This window comes from Chlorocebus sabaeus, chromosome 20, assembly GCF_047675955.1.
Source record: "Chlorocebus sabaeus isolate Y175 chromosome 20, mChlSab1.0.hap1, whole genome shotgun sequence".
NCBI classification, from domain to species: Eukaryota; Metazoa; Chordata; class Mammalia; order Primates; family Cercopithecidae; genus Chlorocebus; species Chlorocebus sabaeus.
The window spans coordinates 62,793,890-62,820,054 of NC_132923.1; the positions used below are offsets into that span (position 1 = coordinate 62,793,890).

Sequence of the window (26,165 nt, forward strand, 5' to 3'; positions counted from 1 at the left end):
AACTAGCATATGGCTAGCCAGCTTTCCCAGAACCATTTATTAAATAGGGAATCCCTTCCCCATTTCTTGTTTTTATCAGATGGTTGTAGATATGTGGCGTGATTTCTGAGACCTCTGTTCTGTTCCATTGGTCTACATATCTGTTTTGGTACCAGTACCATGCTGTTTGTGTTTCTGTAGCCTTGTAATATAGTTTGAAGTCAGGTAGCAAGATGACTCCAGTTTTGTTCTTTTTGCATAGGATTGTCTTGGCTATGTGAGCTCTTTTTTGGTTCCATATGAACTTTAAAGTACATTTTTCCAATTCTGTAAAGAGAGTCAATGGTAGCTTGATAGGGATAGCATTAAATCTATAAATTACTTTAGGCAATATGGCCATTTTGATGATATTGATTCTTCCTGTCCATGAGGACGGATTTTTTTTTCAATTTGTTTGTGTCCTCTCTTATTTCCTTGAGCAGTGGCTTGTAGTTCTCCTTGAAGAGGTCCTTCATATCCCTTGTTAGCTGTATTCCTAGGTTTTTATTCTCTTTGTAGCGATTGTGAATGGGATTTCACTCATGAATTGGCTGTTTGTTTGTTATTGGTGTATAGGAATGCTTGTGATTTTTGTACATGGATTTTGTATCCTGAGACTTTGCTGAAGTTGCTTATCAGTTTAAGATTTTGGGCTGAGAAGATGGGTTTTTCTAAATATACAATCGTGTCATCTGCAAACAAAGACAATTTGACTTCCTCTTTTCCTACTTGAATATGCTTTATTTCTTTCTCTTGCCTGATTGCCCTGCCCAGAACTTCCAATACTATGTTGAATAGGAGTGGTGAGAGAGGGCAACCTTGTCTTGTGCCAGTTTTCAAAGGCAATGCTTCCAGTTTTTGCCCATTCAGTATGATATTGGCTGTGGGTTTGTCATAAAAAGCTCTTATTATTTTGAGATATGTTCAATCAATGCCTAGTTTATTGAGCTTTTTTAGCATGAAGCCTTCTGAATTTTATCAAAGACCTTTTCTGCATCTATTGAGATAATCATGTGGTTTTTGCCCTTGGTTCTGTTTATGTGATAGATTATGTTTATTGATTTGCATATGTTGAACCAGCCTTGAATCCCAAAGATGAAGCTAACTTGATAGTGGTGGATAAGCTTTTTGATGTGCTGCTGGATTCAGTTTGCCAGTATTTTATTGAGGGTTTTCAGATCAATGTTCATCAGGGATATTGGCCAAAATTTTCTTTTTTTGTTGCGTCTCTACCAGGTTTTGGTATCAGGATGATGCTTGCCTCATAAAATGAGTTAGGGAGGATTCCCTATTTTCTATTATTTGAAATAGTTTCAGAAGGGATGGTACCAGCTCCTCTTTGTACCTCTGGTAGAATTTGGCTGTGAATCCGTCTGGTCTTGGACTTTTTTTGGTTGGTGGGCTATTAATTACTGCCTCAATTTCAGAACTAGTTATTGGTCTATTCAGGGATTCAAATTCTTTCTGGTTTAGTCTTGGGAGAGTGTATATGTCCAGGAATTTATCCATTTCTTCTAGATTTTCTAGTTTAGTTGCGTAGAGGTGTTTATAGTATTCTCTGATGATAGTTTGTATTTCTGTGGGATTGGTGGTGATAACCCCTTTATCATTTTTTACTACATCTATTTGACTCTCCTCTTTTTTCTTCTTTATTAGTCTGGCTAGTGGTCTATCTATTTTGTTGATGTTTTCAAAAAAAAAAAAAAAAAAACCGCTCCTGGATTCATTGATTTGTTTGAAGAGTTTTGTGTCTCTGTCTGCTTCTCTTCAGCTCTGATCTTAGTTATTTCTTGTCTTCTGCTAGCTTTTGAATTTGTTTGCCCTTTCTTCTCCAGTTCTTTTAATTGTGATATTACGGTGTCAATTTTAGATCTTTTTGCTTTCACCTGTGGTCATTTAGTGCTATAAATTTCCCTTAATATTATGGCAGAAGGTGAAGTGGGAGCTGGCATATCACATGAAGACAGAGGTGCCCAGCTTTTTTAAACAACTAGCTCTCATGTGAACTGCTATTAACAGGAACTCTCTTGTTATCATGAGGGGTCACCTAGCCATTCATGAGGGATCTTCCCCATGACCCAAACACCTCTCACCAGGCCCAATATTCAACTTTGGGGATTGCATTTCAACATGAGATTTGGAGGAGACACACATCTAAACTACACTGCCTCACAAACCATAGTGTGCAAAATAGTAGGCTAGGGGCTAGGAATGTGGCACCAGAGACCGAAGGAGTAGATCCTTACTCCTAAGAAGTTTGTATCAAGTTCAATCCTATAGCTAAAAACTACTACATAGAGCTTTAATATAAGTGTATATGAGTAATTCTATCAGGAAAAATATATGTGATAGTTTAAAACATATCAATTTTTTTAAGCAATAAGGAAAATATGACATGTGGAAAGCCATGGAAGAATGCATAGAATATGAACAGAGATAGATAAGAAAAACAGCATACTGAACAAAACATAAAATAGTAGAAACAACGGCTCAATGATGATAAAATATGATGCATGTGTTGGGAAAAAATAAGTCGCTCTTTTCTGGTATTATATAATCCTAGGCTAAAAGTGGAAACTATTCTTTGGTCTATGGGTGGAAAACCGTAAAGATTTTGTCTTCCTTTGTTCTGTGTAAGGTACAATGTTGTTAGAACCCTATTTAAGAAAGATAAATATTATGGCAGTGAGTGATTTCTTGAAACAGAGATTCTGAAAACAGAGAAAGAAATTAGGAGACTTTTTAAAGTGTTAATGGGACAATGTTCAACCAACTAATGAGAGACTCTGGCTTTTGACTCTTTGGGTCCCCCATGTCTTGCTTTGGACACACACATTTAGTGTTTATTTCTGGACACTTTGGCTTTGTATTCTGATGGACTGCCTTTTTGCTGGACTTGATTTCCTACTTTGCCATAGAATTTGCTTACTTTTCCAATGTTGATACTCCTGTAGCCTTTCATGAAAATCTTGCCTATTCAATTATTTTCTACTGTCTGTCTAGACCACAAGCCCTGCCCTTCTTCATAGTTCCTTTAACTTCCATAAAACTACCAGCATTATATTTGACATTTTTACACATAAAGACAAGGTAATTTTCTAGGGAAGATCAAACCCTTGTAGACTAGAGTTAGCAGGAATGTAATTTTAATAAGTGGAAGAAATCAGGAAACATATTTTTCTCCTAAATTAACAAGCATAACTTTTATACTTGTATTCATCACCTGATTCTGAATTTATTAATAGGTTTGTCAAAATGTAAATATGCAAACAGCAATGTGGTTCAATTTATTGTATTAATTAGGTTGAGTATAGTAACAAATATACCCAGAAATATATATTGACTAAAACATAATTACTTTTGATTTCTGGCTCCATGAGTGACAAACTTGGATGATTCTGGTCCGTGAGTAGTTTTTTCAACAAGTGATTCAGGCAGGCAGGTGGTGTCTATCTTATGGTTCCACCATCTTTGGGGTTTCATTCTCATCTCTACATAGTGGAAAGAAAGTGCACATTGTTTCTTAAAACAATCCCTTGGACAAGAAATGACACATAGCAATTGTGTTCACACTCCATTAAAAAGGACTTAGCCCATGGTCACACAAAGGAAAACAAAGGAAGTTAAGAGTTTTAGTATTTTTATCTGTCCAAAAAAGCGAAAAACAATTGATGGCTGCTATTATTTTCCACCAGAGTTAAGAAAGATAAGGTAAAATGGATTACAATGCCCCTTGCAAATATGACATAATAATAACTTGTTAAATGTGGCCTAAGGCTGCCTCTGTTCCTTGATTCCTTACATACTGAATTAATTGCAACCTAACTTAGTATGTAAACAAATTGAAAGCCTAACTTAGGGGTGTATTTTTGTAAAAGATAACTTAAGTCATAGCCAATCACAGCAGCCAAGCTTCAGCCAATCACAGGCCACCAATTGATATTATTATGTCCAAATAAGGTAAAATTGAACCATAACCAATCAAGGTATTTCTATATTTCTTCCATTTTCTATCTATAAATACTCCCTGCTCATTTATTAAGCAGAGTTTTCTAAAATTTCACTGGTTCTCGGTGCTACCCCGTTCATGAATTGTTCTTTGCTTAAACTTTGTTTCTTTTAGCAAACTATATGAAAAAAATAATTTGTGTCATTAAGTAGTACTAAGTATGTGATAAGGTGCTGCTATTGAGTCAGTGCAAGTTAAGCAATTGTGGAAGATAATACAGAAAATATAAGAATTAGATTCCATGCATTTCTATGTGAAAATATTTTAATAGTAATTTTCTTCTCCAAAGTTACTATTAAATCACAAGTTGAAAACATACTTGGGAAAAATTCCTCTTAGTAAAGTAAATAACAGGTTCTTATCAACTTTATTGATATATTTGAACAGAAAATAAAATGTGCTTAGCTCTGGTATAATGTATAATATTTGTCTTTTGTTTGATGTAGGTCAGGAGTCTAAAGATGAAATTGTGGATGAAAAATTGGATACCAGTTTTAGGATATCAGTTTTCAAACAACCCATATGTACTTCCGTTTCATTGAAGAATATTGCAGTATTGAAAGAGAATAAACAAGATTTTTTTCCTGCATATCCTCAGCCAATCTTTGCTACTCATCCAAAGCAAATCACTAAAAAAGACATACGATTGGAGAGGAGTATGAAAGAGTTTTTTGCAACACAAAGAGCTGGTATGAAACTCCAAACATTTAGTGATATTGACAAATATTACACAGAAAAAAAGAAGCAGGAATGCCATAAAGAAAAAGTAAGAGCTGTAGCCATGGCACAAATTGCTCGTGAAAGAGTTAGAGTAACTGTTAATGAACATTTGGATCAGAAAAAATATGCTACACAAAAACTAATTGAAGAAAATAAAGAGATAATTCAGAACGGTTTACGACAAGTTTGGCAAAACAGATTCAACTACCTTGAAAAAGCTAGAGAGAGAAGAGCTCTGTTTCTAAAAGAAAAATCCCAAAAGGCTGCAGAGCGTTTATTAGTTCAAAATTTAAATAATGAGCGCACTCTTTTGACCAGAGGACTACTTAAAATTGACAGACTGAAGAAGAATGAGGCTGACCTAAAAGAGAAAAGCCTGATTGTTAAACAAAAACTAAAAGCAGAAAAATATGGAAAGAATTTACTTAAAGAAATGAAAAAAGTTAGGTAGGTACAATTTAGGTGTAATAGAAGCATTTAAATCAATTACATGTGAATATTACATACTAAATTTTAAGATCTAATAATTAGTATTTTGTTTATAACATAGTACATTCTACTTTGAAAAACTGAAACGAAGAACAAATAATGTACTAATATATTACCAAAGATAAGGCAATAAAATAACTCTGTCTTTCCCCATCTCTCCACCTGTGCAACAAAATCTATCTACCTCTTAGTTACAAGTTGTTCTTATTATCACAGATGACATCGTCATCAGCCTCTTGACCAGTGCTATCAACCTCAGTCTTTTGCAACAGTCTTCATTGCCAATATCTAATGTTTTTCTACTCACTTTACTTCTAAAAGGATTCTCAAAAGGTTCCTTCTTTTTCAATACGACTCCTCCTATTCTAACTTAGGCTCTCATAATCTCTCTAAGAATTCACGTTATTCTTCCACCCAAGATCTTCATTCCTATTCTTCATCTTTTCTTCAACCCAAGTCTTTTCTCTGGCCTACAAACCTCAACTGTCTTTAAAATAAATTTCTGATCATATCACTTCCTATTTAAATATATTAATAGCTTGCAGTTGTTCAAGGAACAAAACTGAATTTGCTCTAAATGGCATTTCAGACAACGTGCTCTGTTCTTTCTAGTCTAGACTTATCTCACGCTAAATTTTCTGCTATAACTTCCTCCCTTCTCCCTCTAGCAGCACTCTGCTCTAAACAGACTATTCTCTACTCCCTATCCAACTTTATACTCTCTTATTCCTATGACTTTACTGATGTTATCCCCTTTTTACTCAAATATATACTCCTCAAGAGCACTACAAGCTCACAATGTTAATATTGTCTAGATATTATTATGCAACAAAAGCGTCTATGTTATTGTGCAAATCAGAATGCTTTGCTGTATTCTAATTGCTGAGAAGGTAGTGCCTACATGTGAAGAAAAAGACACTCTTTTCTCCAGGGAAGTGCCTCACAAGTGGCTGATTCTTGACTGTGTGTGACCTTGTTTCGTACCTTCTTGCCCTCATCATATGCTTCACTCACCTCATCTGTATTATGGACATAATGTGATTTACCACGGAGGATAAAATTTCCTAATGTATCTAAAGTGCTTTGCATAAGGTCAAGCTCTGCAAAACATAAATAGTGGTTGTTGTAAAAAAAAAATAAAATAAAAAAATAAAAGAATGCATGAACTGCACATCCACTGGTAAAATTTATCCTTTTATTACCCATCTTTTAGCAACCAACTCAATGACATTTTCACTTTTAATGTCTTATCAACTGCTCCTCCAGTCTGAATTAGTCTCTTTAATTTTGTGGTGATTTTATACACTTTATTGGAATCTCAATGTTACCAGTTATAACCAGAGAGCTTTTATCATGGTTGCATGGTTGGGTTGTGAAGTCTTTTTTTTAAAAAAATTCTTTATTTTTTATTTATTTTACTTTAAATTCCTGGATATAAGTGTAGAATGCATAAGTTTGTTACATAGGTACACGTGTGCCATGGTGGTTTGCTGCACCTATCAACCCGTCATCTAGGTTTTAATCCCTGCATGCATTAGCTATTTGTCTTAATATCCTCTCCTCCCTCACCCCCAATCCCCCGACAGCCCCAGTGTGTGCTGTTTCCCTCCCTATGGACATGTTTTCTTGTTGTTCAATTCCCACTTATGAGTGAGAACATGCAGTATTTGATCTTCTTTTCCTGTGTTAGTTTGCTGAGGTTGATGACTTCCAGCTTCATCCATGTCCCTGCAAAGGACATGATCTCATTCCTTTTTATGACTGCATAGTATTCCATGGCATATATATACCACATTTTCTTAATCCAGTCTATCACTGATGGGCATTTGGGTTGGTTCCATGGCTTTGCTATTGTAAATAGTGCTGCAATAAATATACGTGTGCATGTGTTTTTATAGTAGAATGATCTCTATTCCTTTGGTTATATACCTAGTAATGGGATTGCTGGGTTAAATGGTATTTCTGGGTCCAGATACTTGAGGAATCACCACCCTATCTTCCACAATGGTTGAATTAATTTACATTCCTATCAACAGTGTAAAAACATTCCTATTTCTCCACAGCCTCACCAGCATCTATTGTTCCTTGACTTTTTTAGTAATCGCCATTCTGACTGGTGTGAGATGCTATCTCATTGTGGATTTGATTTGTATTTCTATAATGATCAGTGTTGTTGAGCTTTTTTCATATGTTTGTTGGCCACATAAATGTGTTCTTTTGGAAGTGTCTGTTCATATCCTTTGCCCACTTTTTGATGTTTTTTTTTTTTTCTTGTAAATTTTTTTACATTCTTTGTAGATTCTGGATATTAGCCCTTTGTCATATGGATAGATTGCAAAAATTTTCTCCCCTTCTGTAGATTGGCTATTCTTCCTGATGATAGTTTATTTTGCTGTACAGAAGCTCCTTAGCTTAATTAGATCCCATTTGTCATTGTTGGCTTTTGTTGTCATTACTTTTGGTGTTTTAGTTACGAAGTCTTCGCCCATGCCCATATCCTGAATGGTATTGCCTAGGTTTTCTTCTATGGTGTTTATGTTTCTGAGTTTTACATTTCAGTTTTTAATCCATATTGAGTTAATTTTTGTATAAGACATAAGAAAGGGGTCCAGTTTTAGTTTTCTGCATATGGCTAGCCAGTTTTCCCAGCACTATTTATTGAATAGGGAATCTTTTCCCCATTGCTTGTTTTTGTCAGGTTTGTTGAAGATCAGATGGTTGTAGATGTGTGGTGTTATTTTTGAGATCTCTATTCTGTTCCATTGGTCTACATATCTGTTTTGTTACTAGTACCCTGCTGTTTTAATTACTGTAGCCTTGTAGTATAGTTTGAAGTCAGGTAGCGTTGTGCCTCTAGGTTTGTTCTTTTTGCTTAGGTTTGTCTTGGCTGTATGGGCTCTTTTTTGGTTCCATATGAAATTTAAAGTAGTTTTTTCTAATTCTGTGAAGAATGTCAATGGTAGTTTGATGGAAAAGTATTGAATCTATAAATAACTTTGGGCAGTATGGCTATTTTCATGATCTTGAGTCTTCCTATCCACGAGGATGGAATGTTTTTCCATTTGTTTGTGTCCTCTCTTATTTCCTTGAGCAGTAGTTTGTAGTTCTCCTTGAAGAGGTCCTTCACATCCTTTGTTAGCTGTATTCCTAGATATTTTATTCTCTTTTTAACAATTGTGAATGGGAGTTCATTCATGATTTGGCTCTCTGCTTGTCTGTTGTTGGTGTATAGGAGTGCTTGTGATTTTTGCACATTGATTTTGTATCCTGAGACTTTGCTGAAGTTGCTTATCAGCTTAAGGAGTTTGTGGGCTGAGACAATTGGGTTTTCTAAAGATAGAATCATGTCATCTGCAAACAGACACAATTTGACTTCCTCTCTTCCTATCTGAATACATTTTATTTCTTCCTCTTGCCTGACTGCCCTGGCCAGAATTTCCAATACCATGTTGAATAGGAGTGGTGAGAGAGGGCATCCTTGTCTTGTGCCCATTTTCAAAGGAATGCTTCCAGCTTTTGCCCATTCAGTTTGATATTGGTCATGGGTTTGTCATAAATAGCTCTTATTATTTTGAGATATGTTCCATCAATACCTAATTTTATTGAGTTTTTAACATGAATGGATGTTGAATTTTATTGAAGGCCTTCTCTGCATCTATTGGGATAATCATGTGGCTTTTGTCATTGGTTCTGTTTATGTGATGGATTACATTTATTGATTTGCATATGTTGAACCAGCCTTGCATCCCAAAGATGAAGCCAACTTGATCATTGTGGACAAGCATTTTGATGTGCTGCTGGATTCAGCTTGCCAATATTTTATTGAGGATTTTCACATTTATGTTCATCAGGGATATTGGCCTGAAATTTTTTTGTTGTTGTTGCATCTCTGCCAGGTTTTGGTATCAGGATGATGCTTGCCTCGTAAAATGAGTTAGGGAGGATTCCCTCTTTTTCTATTGTTTGGAATACTTTCAGAATCAATAATACCAGCTCCTTTTTGTACCTCTGGTAGAATTGTGTTGTGAATCTATCTGGTCCTGTGCTTTTTTTTGGTTGGTAGGCTATTAATTACTGCTTCAATTTCAGAATTTATTATTGGTCTATTCAGGATTTCAGCTTCTTCCTGGTTGTCTTGTGAGGTGTATGTGTCCAGGAATTTTTCCATTTCCTCTAGATTTTCTCATTTATTTTGTAAAGTTATTTATAGTATTCTCTTATTATACTTTGTATTTCTGTGGGATCAGTAGTGATATTCCCTTTATCATTTTTTGTTGTGTCTATTTGATTCTTCTCTCTTTTCTTCTTTATTAGTCTAGCTAATGATCTATCTATTTTGTTAATTTTTTCAAAAAAACAGCTCGTGGATTCCTAGATTTTTTGGAGGGTTTTTCATGTCTTTGTCTCCTTCAGTTCTGTGCTGATCTGAGTTATTTCTTGTCTTCTGGTAGCTTTTGGATTTGTTTGCTCTTGCTTCTCTGCTCCCCCCCACCCTTTTTTATGAAATGGATTTTCACTCTCATAGCCCAGGCTGGAGTGCAATGGCATGATCTTGACTCACTGCAACCTCTGCCTCCCAGGTTCAAGCAATTCTCCTGCCTCAGCCTCCCAAGTAGCTAGGATTATAGGCTTGCACCACCATGCCTGGCTGATTTTTTGTATTTTCAGTAGACATGAGGTTTCACCATCTAATTCTGGCTGGTTTTGAACTCCTGACCTCAAGTGATCCACCCACCTTGGCCTCCCAAAGTGCTGGGATTACAGGCATGAGCCACCACATCTGGCCTCTAGCTCTTTTAATTCTGATGTTAGGGTGTCATTTTGTGATCTTTCTCCAGCTTTCTGATGTAGATATTTAGTGCTATGAATTTCCCTCTTAATAGTGCTTCCACTGTGTCACAGAGATTCAGGTATGTTTTCTCTTTATTCTCGCTGGTTTCAGATAACTTATTCATTTCTGCTTTAATTTCATTATTTACTCAGGAGTCATTCAGGAGCATGTTGTTCAATTTCCATGTAATTGTGCGGATTTGAGTGAGTTTCTTAATCCTGCACTCTGATTTGATTGCACTGTGGTGTGAGAGACTGTTCGTTATGATTTCAGTTCTTTTGCGTTTGCTGAGGATGGTTTTACTTCCAATTATGTGGTCAGTTTTAGAATAAGTGCAATGTGGCACTGAGAGGAATGTATATTCTGTTGATTTGGTATAGAGTGTTCTGTAGATGTCTGTTAGGTCACTTGATCCAGAGCTGTGTTCAAGTCCTGAATATCCTTGTTAATTTTAAGTCTCATTAATCAGTCTAATATTGACATTAGGGTATTAAAGTCTCCCACTATTATTGTGTGGGAGACTATGTCTCTTGGTAAGTCTCTAATAACTTGCTTTATGAATCTGGGTGCTCCTATATTGGGTTCATACATATTTAGGAGAGTTAGCTCTTCTTGTTGCATTGATCTCTTTACCATTATGTAATGCCCTTCTTTGTCTTTTGATTTTTGTTGGTTTAAAGTCTGTTTCGTCAGAGACTAGGATTGCAACCCTTGCTTCTTTTTTTTCTTTTTCTTTTTTTTTTTTTTTTTTTTGGCTTTCCATTTGCTTGGCAAATATACCTTCATTCCTTTATTTTGAGCCTGTGTGTGTCTTTGCACATGAGATGGGTCTCCTGAATACAACACACCAATGGGTCTTGACTCTTTATCCAATTTGCCAGTCTGTGTCTTTTAATTGGGGCATTTAGCCCATTTACATTTGAGATTAACATTGTTATGTATGAATTTGATCCTGTCATCATGATGCTATCTGGTTATTTTGCACACTAGTTGGTACAGTTTCTTCACAGTGTCATTGGTCATTATATATTGGTGTGTTTTTGCAGTGGCTGGTACTGGTTTTTCCTTTCCATATTTAGTGCTTCCTTCAGGAGCTCTTGCAAGGCAGGCCTGGTGATGCTGAAATCCCTCAGCATTTGCTTGTCTGGAAAGGATTTTATTTTACCTTCACTTATGAAGCTTAGTTTGGCTGAATATGAAATTCTGGGGTTGAAAATTCTTTTCCTTTAGAATGATGAATATTGACATGCACTCTCTTCTGGCTTGTAGGGTTTCTGCTGAGTGGTCTGCTGTTAGTCTGATGTGCTTCCCTTTGTAGATGACCTGGCCTTTCTCTCTTGGTGCCCATAACAGTTTTTCCTTCATTTCAAACTTGGAGAATCTGATGATTATGTGTCTTGGGGTTGATCTTCTCATGGAGTATCTTAGTGGTGTTCTATGTATTTCCTGAATTTGAATGTTGGCTTTTCTTGCTAGGTTGGGGAAGTTCTCCTGGATAGTATCCTGACATGTGTTTTCCAGCTTGGTTCCCTTCTCCCCATCTCCTTCAGGTACTCCAATCAGTCATAGGTTTGTTTTTTGCTTTTTGTTTTTTGTTTTTACTTAGTCCCATATTTCTCAGAGATTTTGTTCATTCCTTTTCATTCTGTTTTCTCTAATCTTGTCTTCATGACTTATTTCAGCAAGGTAGTCTTCAAACTCTGATATCCTTTGTTCTACTTAGTCGATTCACCTCTTGATACTTGCGTGTGCTTCACTAAGTTCTCGTGCTATGTTTTTGGTTTTTTTTTTTTTTTTAATTATACTTTAAGTTCTAGGGTACATGTGCATAACGTGCAGGTTTGTTACATATGTATATTTGTGCCATGTTGGTGTGCTGCACCCATCAACTCGTCAGCACCCATCAACTTGTCATTTCATCAGGTATAACTCCCAATGCAATCCCTCCCCCCTCCCCCCTCCCCGTGATAGGCCCCAGTGTGTGATGTTCCCCTTCCCGAGTCCAAGTGATCTCATTGTTCAGTTCCTACCTATGAGTGAGAACATGCGGTGTTTGGTTTTCTGTTCTTGCGATAGTTTGCTGAGAATGATGGTTTCCAGCTGCATCCGTGTCCCTACAAAGGACACAAACTCATCCTTTTTTATGGCTGCATAGTATTCCATGGTGTACAATGAGCTACCACCTCACACCAGTTAGAATGGCAATCATTAAAAAGTCAGGAAACAACAGGTGCTGGAGAGGATGTGGAGAAATAGGAACACTTTTACATTGTTGGTGAGATTGTAAACTAGTTCAACCATTATGGAAAACAGTATGGCGACTCCTCAAGGATCTAGAACTAGAAGTACCATATGACCCAGCCATCCCATTACTGGGTATATACCCAAAGGATTATAAATCATGCTGCTATAAAGACACATGCACACGTATGTTTATTGCGGCACTATTCACAATAGCAAAGACTTGGAATCAACTCAAATGTCCATCGTGCTATGTTTTTAGCTCCATCAGGTCATTTATGTTCCTCTCTAAACTGGTTATTCTAGTTATTACCTTCTCTAACCTTTTATCAAGGTTCTTAGCTTCTTTGTTAAGAACCTTAGCACATGCTTCTTTAGCTTAATGGTGTTTATTATTACCCACCTTCTGAAGCCTACTTCTTTCAATCTGTCCATCTCATCCTCTGCCCAGTTCTGCACTCTTGCTGGAGAGGCATTGTGATCATTTGCAGGAGAGGAGGAACTCTGGCCTTTTGGGTTTTCAGCATTTTTTCACTGATTCTTTCTCATCTTCATGAGTATGTCTAGTTTTGATGTTTGAGGCTGCTGACCCTTAGATGGGGGTTTTGTTGGGACTTCTTTTTTGCTGATGCTGTTGTTGTTTTCTGTTTGATTGTTTTATTTCAATGGTCAGATCCCTCTTCTGTAGGGCTGCTGAGGTTTGCCGGAGGTTCGCTTCAAGCCCTATTCATCTGGTTCACTCCTGCGCCTGGAGATGTCACTTGAGGAGGTTGGAGAACAGCAAAAATGGGTGCCTGCTTCTTCTGGGATCTCTGACCTCAAGAGGCACCTACCTGATGTCAGGGGGAATGCTCCTGTATACGGTGTCTGACAATCCCTGTTTAAGAGTCTCACCCAGTTGGGTGGCACAGGGAGCAGGACCTGTTTAACAAAGCACTTTGACCATCCATTGGTGAAAAATGTGTTTTGCTGGGGGGAAACCCATTTGTCTAGGCTGCCCAGATTCCTCAGAACTAGCAAGAGGAAAGGCCAAGTCTGCTGGTCTGCAGAGACTGTGGCAACCCCTCTCCCTAGGGGCTTGGGCCCAGGGAGATCAGACTTCTGTCCCTGAGCCCCTGACTGGAGTTGTTGGAGTTCCTGCAGGGAGGCCCCACCCAGTGAGAAGGGATGGGTTAGGCCTGAAGAGGCATTCTGGCTGCAGTCTGCCACAGCTGATGTGTTGGGCTGTGGGGAATACTTCTTGGGACCAAGCCATCCAGCCTTCCTGGCTGCATCAGGGGAAAAGCATATCCTGGAGCTATAGAGCTGCCTTACACCCGCCCTGGGAGTTTAATGTGTTAGGCAGCTATCAGTCCCAGTGCTGGCTAGTGCCTCTCCCCTAAGGACCTCAGGCGGCTTAGACAGTAGGCAGCAGAAGCTGTGGTGCTGGTTGCCGCTTCCATGGGAGACTTAAGCAGATTCTAGTTAAGTGACTGTTGAGAATCTGCACGGGTTCTGCTGCAGGTTGGCATGGGGTCACAAGTGGGATCCTCCAGTGCCTGGGTTGAACATTTCCATGGAAAAAGCACAGTTTACTAGGCTGGGTAGCACACTCACCACCTCCCTTGCCTGGGGCGTGGGGGCTCCCCTGCCCTGTGTGGCTCTTAGGTGGGCCACCACACCACACTGCTCTTCCTTCCTCTCCATGGGTCACACCAGCTGCCTAATCAGTTTTGTTTTGTTTTGTTTTGTTTTTTTTGAGACAGAGTTTCACTCTTGTTGTGTAAGCTGGAGTGCAACGGCACGATCTTGGCTCACTGCAATCTCCGCCTCCCAAATGATTCTCCTGCCTCAGCCTCCTGAGTAGGTGGGATTACAGGTGTCCACCATCACACCCAGATCTCTTTTGTATTTTTAGTAGAGACAGGGTTTCACCATGTTTACCAGTCTGGTGTCAAACTCCTGACCTCAGGTGATCTGCCCCCTTCAGCCTCCCAAATTGCTGGGATTACAGGTGTGAGCCACCTCACCTGGCCCTAGTCAGTTTTGATGAAGAACCTGCATACCTCAGTTGCCTGTGCAGGATTCACAGGTGGTTATGGTTCTTTTCGATGACAGCCTCCAATCACTGCTGCTTCTAGTCAGCCATTTTGGCCCCATCCCCTCAAGAAAATAATCAAGTCTTTGTATTATTCGCTCCATCTTTCTATTTCAGTGCTCAGTATAGTACCTAGTTAATAAATCTATTCAACACATATTTGTTGAGGTAAATAGGTGAGAACCCCAATTAGTAATGGTTGTATATAAACTCATTTAAGTCATATAACAACCACTGAGAAGAGAGTGTTTTTTATGTATTTGTGCTTAATACGTAAGTCATTTAGAATAAGAAGCAATGCATATTTTTTCTAAATGCTTTTACAATGAAGATAAATAATCAGAATAATATTAAGCGTAGAGTAAAAATGTAATTAACCAAGTTACGAAAGTAGCTTCACTAATCATTAGACTACCTAAACTTCTTAGTACAAGTGTTTAATTCATGGCAGTAAATTTGTCCTGCACATTTTTTTCTGTCCCTCTGTGATCATTGGTGCTTCTACTAAGTAGTATTTACCTTCAATTCAAATAATTCAAGTAGTAATTCATTTCTAGCTCTTGAAGAGTTATCTTACAGGTGATGTAGGCACATAAAGATCATTTGGCCCAAGAAACTGAAAATTGAGGTGGGAAATACAGCAAAAAGCAATGAGATTAACAGAATTACATAATAATATCAGCAATAACACAAACAATATGAATAGACAATTAAAATTTCAGGTACATAAATAGGTTTATGGCCGACACTTCTATAACAAAGACAGATTAGCAAGAAAAAGGCATAACAAATTTATTTCATCGAAATGTTATGTGACCTAGAAGCTTTCTAAAATGAAGACCCAGGGAAAAGTATTTTTATGCCTAGGTTTGATGAAGAATAGACAATTTTGTAGAAGTATGATTGGAACAAAAAAAAAAAGGGTATGACCTAATGGTAATGAACTGGGGATGAGGTGTACCAAGCATGGCCTGTTTGTTTAGATTCTTCTTGGCCTTTCTGTGTAATATTCCTTCCTTCCTGGTTTAAAGCATGGCACTTGTCACAGTGTTTAAAAGAGAGGAGGCAGGAGTTCAGAGCAATCTTTCTGCTTCTACAAGTTTCTCAGTTTCCTTCAGCTTAAAATACATAGTGTGCCAATGTGCCATATTTGGGGGCAGCATTTTTTGCTACTGCAAAATCAAAACCTTCAAAGAGAAGGCTTAACTAAACCACAGTGTTACTTCACTTAAATTATCCCTTGCCCTGCCATACAAAGATGAATAAGATATTCTTGATCCTCTAAGAACTCACCATCCAGTGGCAAACATAGGCATACATTTCAATTGTTATAAAAAATAGAAGTGGGAGAAGTACAATTGTTGATTCAAATTGGAAAAGCAGAGAGATGAAGGGAGACCATTATAGTAGAGAGGTGAGGCAAGGAGAAGAGGATAAGCAAAGTTAGAAAGTTCAAATAGGTAAAGCTAGGAGAGATCAAGGAGATTGTGAATATTCCTGTACCTATAGCAGAAGGTTTATGAAGAATAGTTGAAGGTGTGATTGCTTGAGAAACATCAACTTGATTTAAAAAAGTCTCTAAGTCTTAGTAGACAGTTGTGCAGTAAAAACCATTAGGATTCCTACCAGAAAGATATATTGCATTTTATACATGTATTTTACCATAAAACTTCCCTTTCAAGAACTATCTCAGAAAATAATTCTTAGGACACACTTTGGACAAAGTTTTCTCAAACAATTGCAAAAATTAGAAATTGTTTTATGGTGAAAGTTTTAAAATTTTAAACCAAATTTGGTAAAGTAGGAGCTTTGTTGACAAAATATTTTAACCTACAGTTAGTAAATTTAAATTTTGTTAATTGCCAAGGAACATTTTTAAGAACATAAAACTATGCCCTTTATAAATATAAAATGAGCACATGCCAAAGATACTATTTAACTCATTAAAGAATAAATCAGTTACAAGAATTCAAAGAACATTTCTCTATATATGTATCTATTTTATATCTATGTCTATATTTATATCTACTCCTATGTCTATATCGATACTGGCAATCAAAAATGCTAAACTAAATTCACAGATAGGTGCAAAACTAGTCAATATTCACTGGGCAATAATCAAACGTAACTTAGCTGAACACAATTGTTTATATCTCTATAAACAAGAATCATTTGGATTGCTCATAGTTTTTCTTAGAGTTGTAAAATTGTTCAAGGAGATTGAAAGGCACAGATAGTTCTGAAAAGTGTACTAGCCAGGACTCCTAGTAATTTTATTTTACCTTTTCAAAGTTTTTCACACATTTTTTTTCTGATATTAGATTGAAGTTGATCAGCCACAGTTTTATCCTAGTGGTATTTCAAATGGCCAAATTATGTATATACGTCTTTAAGGCTTGTATAGAAACACTTAGAGATCTTCAGAACTGCTTATTTTATTTAAATTTTTAAATAGCATCATTTTTAAAAGCCTGTGCTGGAAAGGAGTTTCAAATAAGAAAAAGCATTTGCCTTTTCCTACTTATAAGCAATTTAAGCTATTTACTGCTGTGTTTTATGTAATACTTTATTACATATGAAAAATATTATGTATTTCCCCCTCCAAATTTAAAATCATTTTCTTTAGTGTACACTTTGTGTGGTGTGTGTGTGTGTGTGTCTGTGTGTGCTTTGGAAATTTTTTTTATGACTAAAATAAGTATTTATTAGTATAATAAAAAAGTATTTGGAAAAGAAATGAAGGCTAGTGTGATGTATTGATATACAAATCTAGTGCAAATCAATCTAGTTTAATCAGCTTAGTTTTTTCACAGTAAATTGAATGTCTGGCCATAATTAATTTTTAAAGAATACAGACTCAAACAAGCATCCTAATGTATGTTAACTGAATTATCTTCTCTCCTAAGCTACTGCAAAAGTATTAACCTGTAGAGCACATATGAATACGGCAATGTTTGTGAGTAGTATGTCCCAACAGGCATCTTTGAGTCTAACTCTAAATATTTTCAAATAAAGATTAGGTATAAATATACAGAAAGAAACTGTGATCAAAAAGTGAAATCTAACTGGAGACTTCTGAAGTTTTTCAGTTCTGATACTGTTTTGGCTGATGATTCTTTATTCTCTTGACCTAAAAGCATTCTGATAAATTTCAATAACTAGTGAAGTCATTACTGAGAATGTAGCTCCCTAATCCTGCTTTGTGGAATAAGAAAGAGTAAAAGAAAAAAAGGGGAACCATAAAGCTCTGATTTAGAAAGTTAATAAAATACCCACAGGAGTATTTAAGCGTTAATTAAAGATAAACTTTGAAATGGAAGAATCTATGTATCAGATAAAAGCTAGTCACGGATTTTCTAAGATATTCATGTCTATACTCTGAGAAAGTGATGATACTGTTCAAGCCAGAACAGCTGGGTGTCCATTTTGAAGTAGGGTATCACTTAGCATGGAAGAGCTAGAAAATAAAGTGGTTATCCAATTACATCATCTTCAACTTGTCCTTATTTGGTCATCAATTGATCTCCCATACTACCGTCATAATTTACTGTGGTCTTTACATCATTTTTGATTTATGAAGCTTTTTCTCCCCATCCAATTTCTGCCATAATCATTGTTAACTTCCAAATTCAAAAGAAAACATTCCCAATTACCTAATATCGGCATTTTTGGACGCTGTCAATCTTTATCCTACCTGACGTTAATAAACTGATTTCCATAGACACATATAAAGACCCTCTTATCACTTGGAACTGCCCCACTTCGTAAATCTTCAACTCCTATATATTTATTTATAACTAAAATTTATCTTTTCAACTCCTTTCTTCCTTAACTTCCACCACACATATCCTTCAAATATATGGTGACACCCGTCCTTCAAATAACCTCCTTTATACACTTTTATTTTCATTTCTAGTGTAGGCTCCGGGGTTCTTTAATTCAATTGTTGTTTTGTTCATTCTCTCCAGTATCTCTAAAGTTATTTCATTTCATTGCCTCGATTATGCTAAAATGTTCCTTACAACCCTTACCTTGGAACAGTTCAACTATCTATCTTCATTTCCTGTATTCAGATATAAATGTCTAGAAGAAATCAATGCCCCATAGATTTATGCCAATATTAATTTTATGGTCTCCAACTTGAGCTGCTCCCACAGTTGCTTACTCTTTCTCCTATTACCTACAAGAGCCATTTAAAATCTTCACCAACAATACAGCTTTCTATTCAAACACCACTTATGGCCTCTCCTTCTCAACAATATATTTTATCTATTTCCTAAAGAAATTTTAGGACTTCAAGCTTTAATTCATTCAACTTCCTATATCCATATTTATAAAATTCTATATATGTTATACTTACCGCAGTTTCCTTTTCTGTTGTCTCATGATTAGGTTTCATTTTCCTATTAAAAGTTAATAATCTCTCCTCTTATAATTCTTATAATCTTTAAAATCAAGTAATGTAAGTCTGCTGTGCTAGTCAGAATTATGGCTACCAAGAAGATAGATATCATGCCCTGCTTGGTTCTCAGGACTATGAATATGATGAGATAGCACACCTGAGAATGTGTTGGTAAAGGGACTTTACATATGTAATTAAGGATATTGCTTAATTAACCTTAACATATGGAGATTATTCTGGATTATCCAGATGGGCCCAGTGTATCACATGAGACTGTCAAATACAGAGACAAGACAGAACATAAGATTCAAAGTATGAGAATGGTTTTACATGATATTGCTGACTTAAAAATAGAGGAAAGCACAGGGAAAGAGTGATAATAAAATGAATTCTGACAACCACTCATCCTGGATGAGGACCCCAAGACCTGAATGAGAACCACTGCTCTGGCTGACACCTTGATTTCAGCCTTGTGAGACCTAAGCAGAAAACCCAACTAGCCACAATATCCCTGGATTTCTGACCTAACGAAACGATGAGCTATTATAAGGTGGTTGTCATAAGCCAATACATTTATGGGTAAATTGTTCAGCGGGATGGAAAATAGAGATTCCAACTTTGTTCTGTTTTCCCAAGATTACATTGGTTGTCCTAGGACCTTTGCATTTTCATATAAATTTAAATTTAAATAAATTCAAAACATTTAAATGTAACACATTTAAAATAAATTGGAATTAAATTAATATATATTTAAAACAAACATAAATGTTAATTTCTAATTTCTATCATAGAGGCTCTTGGCATTATTAATTGTAATTTTATTAATCTATAGATCTATTTGAGAAAAATTGACATCATAATAATATTATCTTCTAATCTTTGAGATGATGTATCTCTCCATTAATTTAGGTCTTTTTAAATTTCTTTCAACAAAATTTTATTATTTTTAGGTATAGGCCTTGCCTATCTTTTATTACATTTATATCTAAATATTTTATGTTTTTCTTGTCACAATGTAAGTAGAATCACTTTCTTGATTTTATTTTCCAATTGTTTGACACTGGTATACATGGATATAATAATATAATTGATTATTTCGTATTTCTCTTTTTTTAAGTCTTTTAAATAGTTCTTTTACTTACATTTTCTTCACAGCTTATAATTTATCTGTAGGAGGGCTATTTTAGTACATTTCTTGACTTAATTAGTACCCTTAATTACATGTGCAAGATCCCTTTGCTATGATTTCTACTCTGCTACGTGTCCAGACATGACTACTCTCCTGATCTCTAGGCTTGTAGTACTAGTAGCTAACTTTTAGCTACTACTAAAATGATTATTAAATGCCAGGCACTCCTTTAAGGATTTTAAAACTGTTGGTTTATTTACTTCCTCCTAAACCCTATAAGTTGAAATGTCCTCTTTATAAAGATGGGGAAAAAAATGATACAGAGAGAACTTAAATAACCTATCTAAAATCACACCAACAATACATTCCAGAGCCAAGCAGAATGGCTTTACTACCTGTACTCTTAACTATAAGCTATAACTTCTCTGTATTCAACACACTGGGCATCACCACATGAATAACTAGGCTCTTAACACTAACCATTTCCAGTCAGAACTCTAATCTTCCCATCTTGTTGCTCTACCTATATGTCTTTCTGTTGAACGCCATTATTATCCATCCAGTGAAATAAATTATTTAATGTTAGGCATTCACCTAAGAATTTTTAATGTATCAACTCACTTAGTCCTTTACTAACCCTATGTGTTAGATTATCTCCTTAACAATGAAGAAAATGAGATAGAACATGAATAAGTTGTCTAAAATCACACTATCAATAAGCTGCAGGCTTTTTAGACTTAATGCTCTCTTTCTCTCCTCAAGTTCAGATTTCTGAGTATGCCTACACATAAATAAAGTATTTTATGATCTGGCCTACATTTGCTTCCCAGACTGTATGACCCAGACAATTAGATTGATGTCAGTTCTTGGAGCATTCCAAGCTGTGCTACCCTCTCTACCTTTGTTTTGACTGTGTTCATGCTATAAAAATCACTTGAACAAAATTATCTTCCACTTTCTGACTGGAAAACACACATCTTCCAAGATTTAGTTCAAAGGTTATTTTAACTCTAAACTTTTCTTGTCTTCCCCTCCTTGCTCTCTAGTTTATATTTACCAAGTTTCTACTGAAGTTTTTCCTCACTCTGACCTGTTACGTAATGTTTTCATGATGAACCATATATCTTTTATATATTTACATGCATTTATTTCTGTTAACTTTTTATAAGCTTCACGTAATTACATCATGTTATATTTATGTTTCCAGCATCTAAGTTTAGTGCCATGCATCACAATACATAATTGTTCAATAAATAAGGATGAATGAATGAAATCTCCTAAGACCTGTGACATTTCCCAGGTTTGGCAGAGTATTAGTCTACTGGGACTGCCATAACAAAATATCACAGGTTGCGTGGCTTAAACAGAAATTTATTTTCTCCCAGTTCTGGAAACTGGAAGTCCAAGAATAAAGTGTCAGCAGGTGTGGTTTCTGTTGAGCCCTCTCTCCTTGACTTGTAGATGGCCACCTTTTCCCTGTGTCCCCCATGGCCTTTCTTCTGTACACTCACATCTCTGCTGTTGCTTCTTCTTCTTATAAGTACACTAATTATATTGGATTAGGACCTACCCATATAATGTCATTTAGCCTTAACTACTTCTTAAAGGCCTTATCCCCAAATAGTCACAGTCAAAGACACTGGGAGTTAGGACTTTGACATATGAATTTGGTGGAATGCATTCAGTCCATATAACAGAGTTGAAGAAGTAGCTTGGGTTTAGTGAGGCTTAAATAGATGTATTTTAAGTGATGACATAGGGTGATTTAGATGCCTCTTTGGAAAGCTAAGTCATAGTTTGTGAGAATTTTTAATTATAGCTTATAGATATCTCATAAATACTAAACTAATATGAATATTGTTTAATGATATAACCAAGATATATAAATGGAGTTCTGTCTTTCTCACTTGCATATGCCTATTTCGAAGACATCTAGTTACCATCATTAACAGTCTAATAGATTGCCATGGTTTCAGTATTGAAAAGTATCTCATTCTATTACCTTTCTTTCTCCTCTTAGGTCTCAAGAAATATATAAAAGACATTGTGAAGAAAAATTTGTTATGGATATGATTGCCTTTGAAAAAGCCTGTGAAAGACTTCAAGATGCTAAAACAAAAGTAGCAATTGTGAAAACAAATTTAGACTTTAAAATTCCCAATGGACTGATAAAATGAATCAATGCCAGGTCATGGCCTGTGATCATCTTAAATTATAGTCATTATTTTTAGTTGAAGGAATTTGAAATAATACTCTAAAGCAAGAAATACTCTACATCACAAGATCGATTTATATATAAATATTCTAAAACATATAAAGATTAGTTAAAATTTTTCTCTTATTGGTCATAATTTAACTTAAATAAACTTGACTTAGCACCTCTGAAAAATTTCTTAGATCGGATGCCCAAGGAACAATTAAAACTGATTTTATTTATTGTAGACAATCTTGCAATGACATTGCTGATATTCCATTTCATATTCTCTCTAAATACAGCGATTCATAAACTAATTTAGGTGTCTCTGGAAACCTTAGAATAGTAATTTCTACTCCAACTGCTGACTTTTATTAAGACACTGTGTACGTTGACTGCTTTTATTACCTGCTTTTATATATTTAATTATATATCCTGCTTATTTTGTTAAAACAATTTCTGAATTTCTTTTTTAAAATACCGTTTCACTATTTTGTCAGTAATTTATGCTGTTATAAAAATTCAGAAAATATGAACAATGAAAAGTAAATTAAACATTCTTATCACCTTCCTTGAAGACTGTAAGATTTTTGTATATTTACTTGTGATGGCTTTGCCCTGTTTGGTATATATATGGAGACAGGGAAAAGAGAGAGGAGAGAAGCAAGAGAGAACCCATATAATTATATATTTGAATCATAAAATATACAGAAATGGTATATATTAACCATAAGTCTGTTTAATACATACCAATGGTAGAAAATTTGAAAAATAAACTGTTAAAAAAGACCTAAAAATCCTTTGTAAAATTTGCAACCATTTTCAATAGTGATTTCATATATCTAGAAAGATAGGTGTCTCACCATAATTATGACATTGTTCACTAAATACGATGTAGCTAATACTATTCAAAATTTGTCTTTAATACTCTTGGTTATATACGTAAGTTTTTAAAACACTGTTGCTTTAAAAATTCCCTAATTTTATGTCTATGGTAAATTTCCAAAAATCACATATTTTACAACAGTGGTTACATAGTTGTGCTTCTATGCTGGGCTGCTAACAAATGACGATAGAAGTTTTCTAATTTTCTATAAAATAATAGCTGTCTTTTTAAATCCATGGCACAAGCTCTCACGTTTCTGATAATTAGAGGATAACTAATAAGCAAGTCATATTGGCATGTCTATTTATTCTCCAAAAAGAACAAAGGGACATACTGTGTGGTTGTAGAAAGCATGACAGACCTAGGCTTACAGCAAGTTAGCTAATGTGTTACCCCAGTTTTCTGTTCTGTGTTTGGAAATAATACATATATTTTGGAGATTTACTTTACACAAAGTAAACCTTTAATAAAGGTAAGCGTGTAGTAGTGGAGGCAGAAGTCTTCTCTGTATAGCTATAGGAGGATTTGTCACCTGTTTATGTGAGCTTTGAGAGGCATCATCAAAGAAAGTAAGCTTGATTGTGTGATATGTTTGGATATAAGTCATTTATTCAGTCCAAACATTAGTTGAATGTTTGTAATCTTTATGCTCTCATTTTATCCGTTAAAAGTTGTATAGCTTTTATCACACGATAAGTAATCAATAATTTCCTTGACTATTTTATACCAACCTGTGAGCTTCTTTAAGGAAAATAATATTTTACTCATCTCTGTCTCTCTATTATTTTTGACTAAGGCAGGTATGCTATGCACAGTGTTTTTTGGTTGTTTTTGTTGTTTCTGTTTTTAGCTCTTCTTTCCTATTTATGCCCTGTCCTAGTCAATCTTGTGACATTTACTGCCACTTACTGTTTATGTTTTGAAGAATTCAAAATCTGTATCTCTAGATCATGCCTCTAGATTTATATATCGCCTATGTTTTCAGAATGCATGCTACACGTCTCTACTTTGAAGGCCTAAAATATTTTTATGTCATACATTAAAATGGAGCTCGTTTTTATTATCTTACTGTTCTCCTCCCCTCCCACATTCAGCTTCTCTTTCTGTATTCCCCAACACTCAGATTCATAGCCGTCTACATGGCTTCCTATATTGAAAATTTAGAAGATATCTTTGACTCCTTTCTCTTACCATGTCACATATTATTAAATTTTATGTCCTATAAATTTCATCTGCAGAAGGTCTCTAGGGTAGAGAATGGCTGACTTTTCACCAAATTCATTTTCTCTTTTTTTCAGGGCACAACTAATCTATATTTCCTAGCCTGCTTTTCAGTTAAATGAGGCGCACAACTGAGCTCTCACCAGTGGAATCCAGGTAAAGTGTTGGGCAGCCCTTCCATGTACTATTCCTCATGATTTTACCTCTACTTTGACCACCTTAGAAAACATGTTAAAGACAACTGAGCCACTAGATAGAAAGAACCTGGCCTCCTAAATCCCTGTTTGGAGTATGATAGAGAACACCTGTTTTGTGCTTTACATCATCCAAAAGAAAATTAAGTTATTTAAAGGGCTTTGCAACCACATCAGTTACATTGGGCCAGCATCTATGAGTGATTTAATCAGTAGAGAACTTGTTACCAAAATAAGAGTGCTACTATTGGCTGAGCGTGGTGGCTCATGCCTGTAATTCCAGCTCTTTGGGAGGCCGCGGCGGGCAGATCACGAGGTCAGGAGATCGAGACCATCCTGGCTAAAACAGTGAAAAACCATCTCTACTAAAAATACAAAAAAATTAGTTGGGCATGGTGGCGGGCGCCTGTAGTCCCAGCTCCTTGGGAGGCTGAGGCAGGAGAATGGCATGAACTTGGGAGGCGGAGCTTGCAGTGAGCCGAGGTCGCGCCACTGTACTCCAGCCTGGGCGACAGAGTGAGACTCTGTCTCAAAAAAAAAAAAAAAAAAAAAAAAAGAGTGCTACTATCACAGAAACCCAATGTATCTGGTACTGGCTTTGTGGGGTAGTAAGACAACCAATATTGAAGACAGAAATATGGAAACACAGGTCTACTGATACTATAGCCCATGTAGTATTAAATGTTGTGGGTTCTGGGTGTTAGTCTCCTATACTGCCTTTAACTTCATTATTCAGATCACTTATGTCTAAAAATTTTTTTTTTTTAGTTAAGTCTAGAAAGCAATATGTATATTATTGGTTAATTTGTTTTCCTACTCCTACCCTTTCAGCCAGCACTGTTTTTAAAGATTTCTTAGAATTCTGTTGCACTCTTTCATAGAGTAACTCTTGCCTTCAGTGCAAATTATAGACTTAAGCAGAATGATTTTTTTAAAATTTCACACACCCACACAGACACAGATCACACATATGTACAGACACATACATAGTAAAATAAAGTCTAAAGAACAATATAGTATTTCTACCTCAAATACTCTCTTTAGAAGCACTACCATATTTCTTGATTTGTTTCTGGTATTTATCTTCTACAGATTGAGCATCCCTTATCCAAATTGCTTGGGACCAGAATTGTTTCAGATTTCAGATTTTATTTTTAATTTTGGAATATTTGCATATACATAATGAGGTACATTATGGATAGAACCAAAATCTAAACATGAAATTCATTTATGTCTCATATACATTTGTACACATAGCTTGAATGTAATTTTATAAAACATTTTCAATAATTTTGCACCATGAAACAAAATTTTGACTGCATTTTTACTGTGACCCATCACATGAGGTCAGGTGTGGAATTTCCCACTTGTGTCATGTCAGGTGTCAAAAAATTTTGGACTTTGGAACATTTTGATTCCAGATTTTCAGATTAGGGATGCTTGACCTGAAATAGCACATCCCATCCCATTCAAATTAGAAGATTAGTGGTTCTTGAAAACCGTGATTATATGCCTTCTTCCTTGACTCCAGTTATTTTTTCACTATTGGCCGATATACTCCATATCACAAATGTCACCTGCATAATTTTTAATGAAATCTAATACCCCAACACTGTGATCCATAGAAATTTGGCTAATCTTTTCAATTAGATGTATTCTACACTTTCTTCTGAGTCACTATAATAATTTAAAATATTGCATTTCAATAATAATAGCAGCATTATTTTTGAAAAGTAGAAATTGTATTTAAATTT

General features: G+C 35.7%; 1 protein-coding gene across 1 annotated transcript in view; it reads left to right on the forward strand.

Moving 5' to 3' along the window:
- The window catches only part of LRRIQ3 (leucine rich repeats and IQ motif containing 3), a 167,523-nt gene extending 144,623 nt beyond the window's left edge, over nt 1-22,900 (forward strand). Inside the window, exons 7-8 of the mRNA XM_007978288.3 lie at nt 4,474-5,194; nt 21,937-22,900. Coding sequence (XP_007976479.3) covers nt 4,474-5,194; nt 21,937-22,093 — 878 coding nt within the window. The 3' untranslated portion in view covers nt 22,094-22,900. The remainder of the gene's footprint in view (nt 1-4,473; nt 5,195-21,936) is intronic.
- Nucleotides 22,901-26,165: the final 3,265 nt, after the last annotated feature.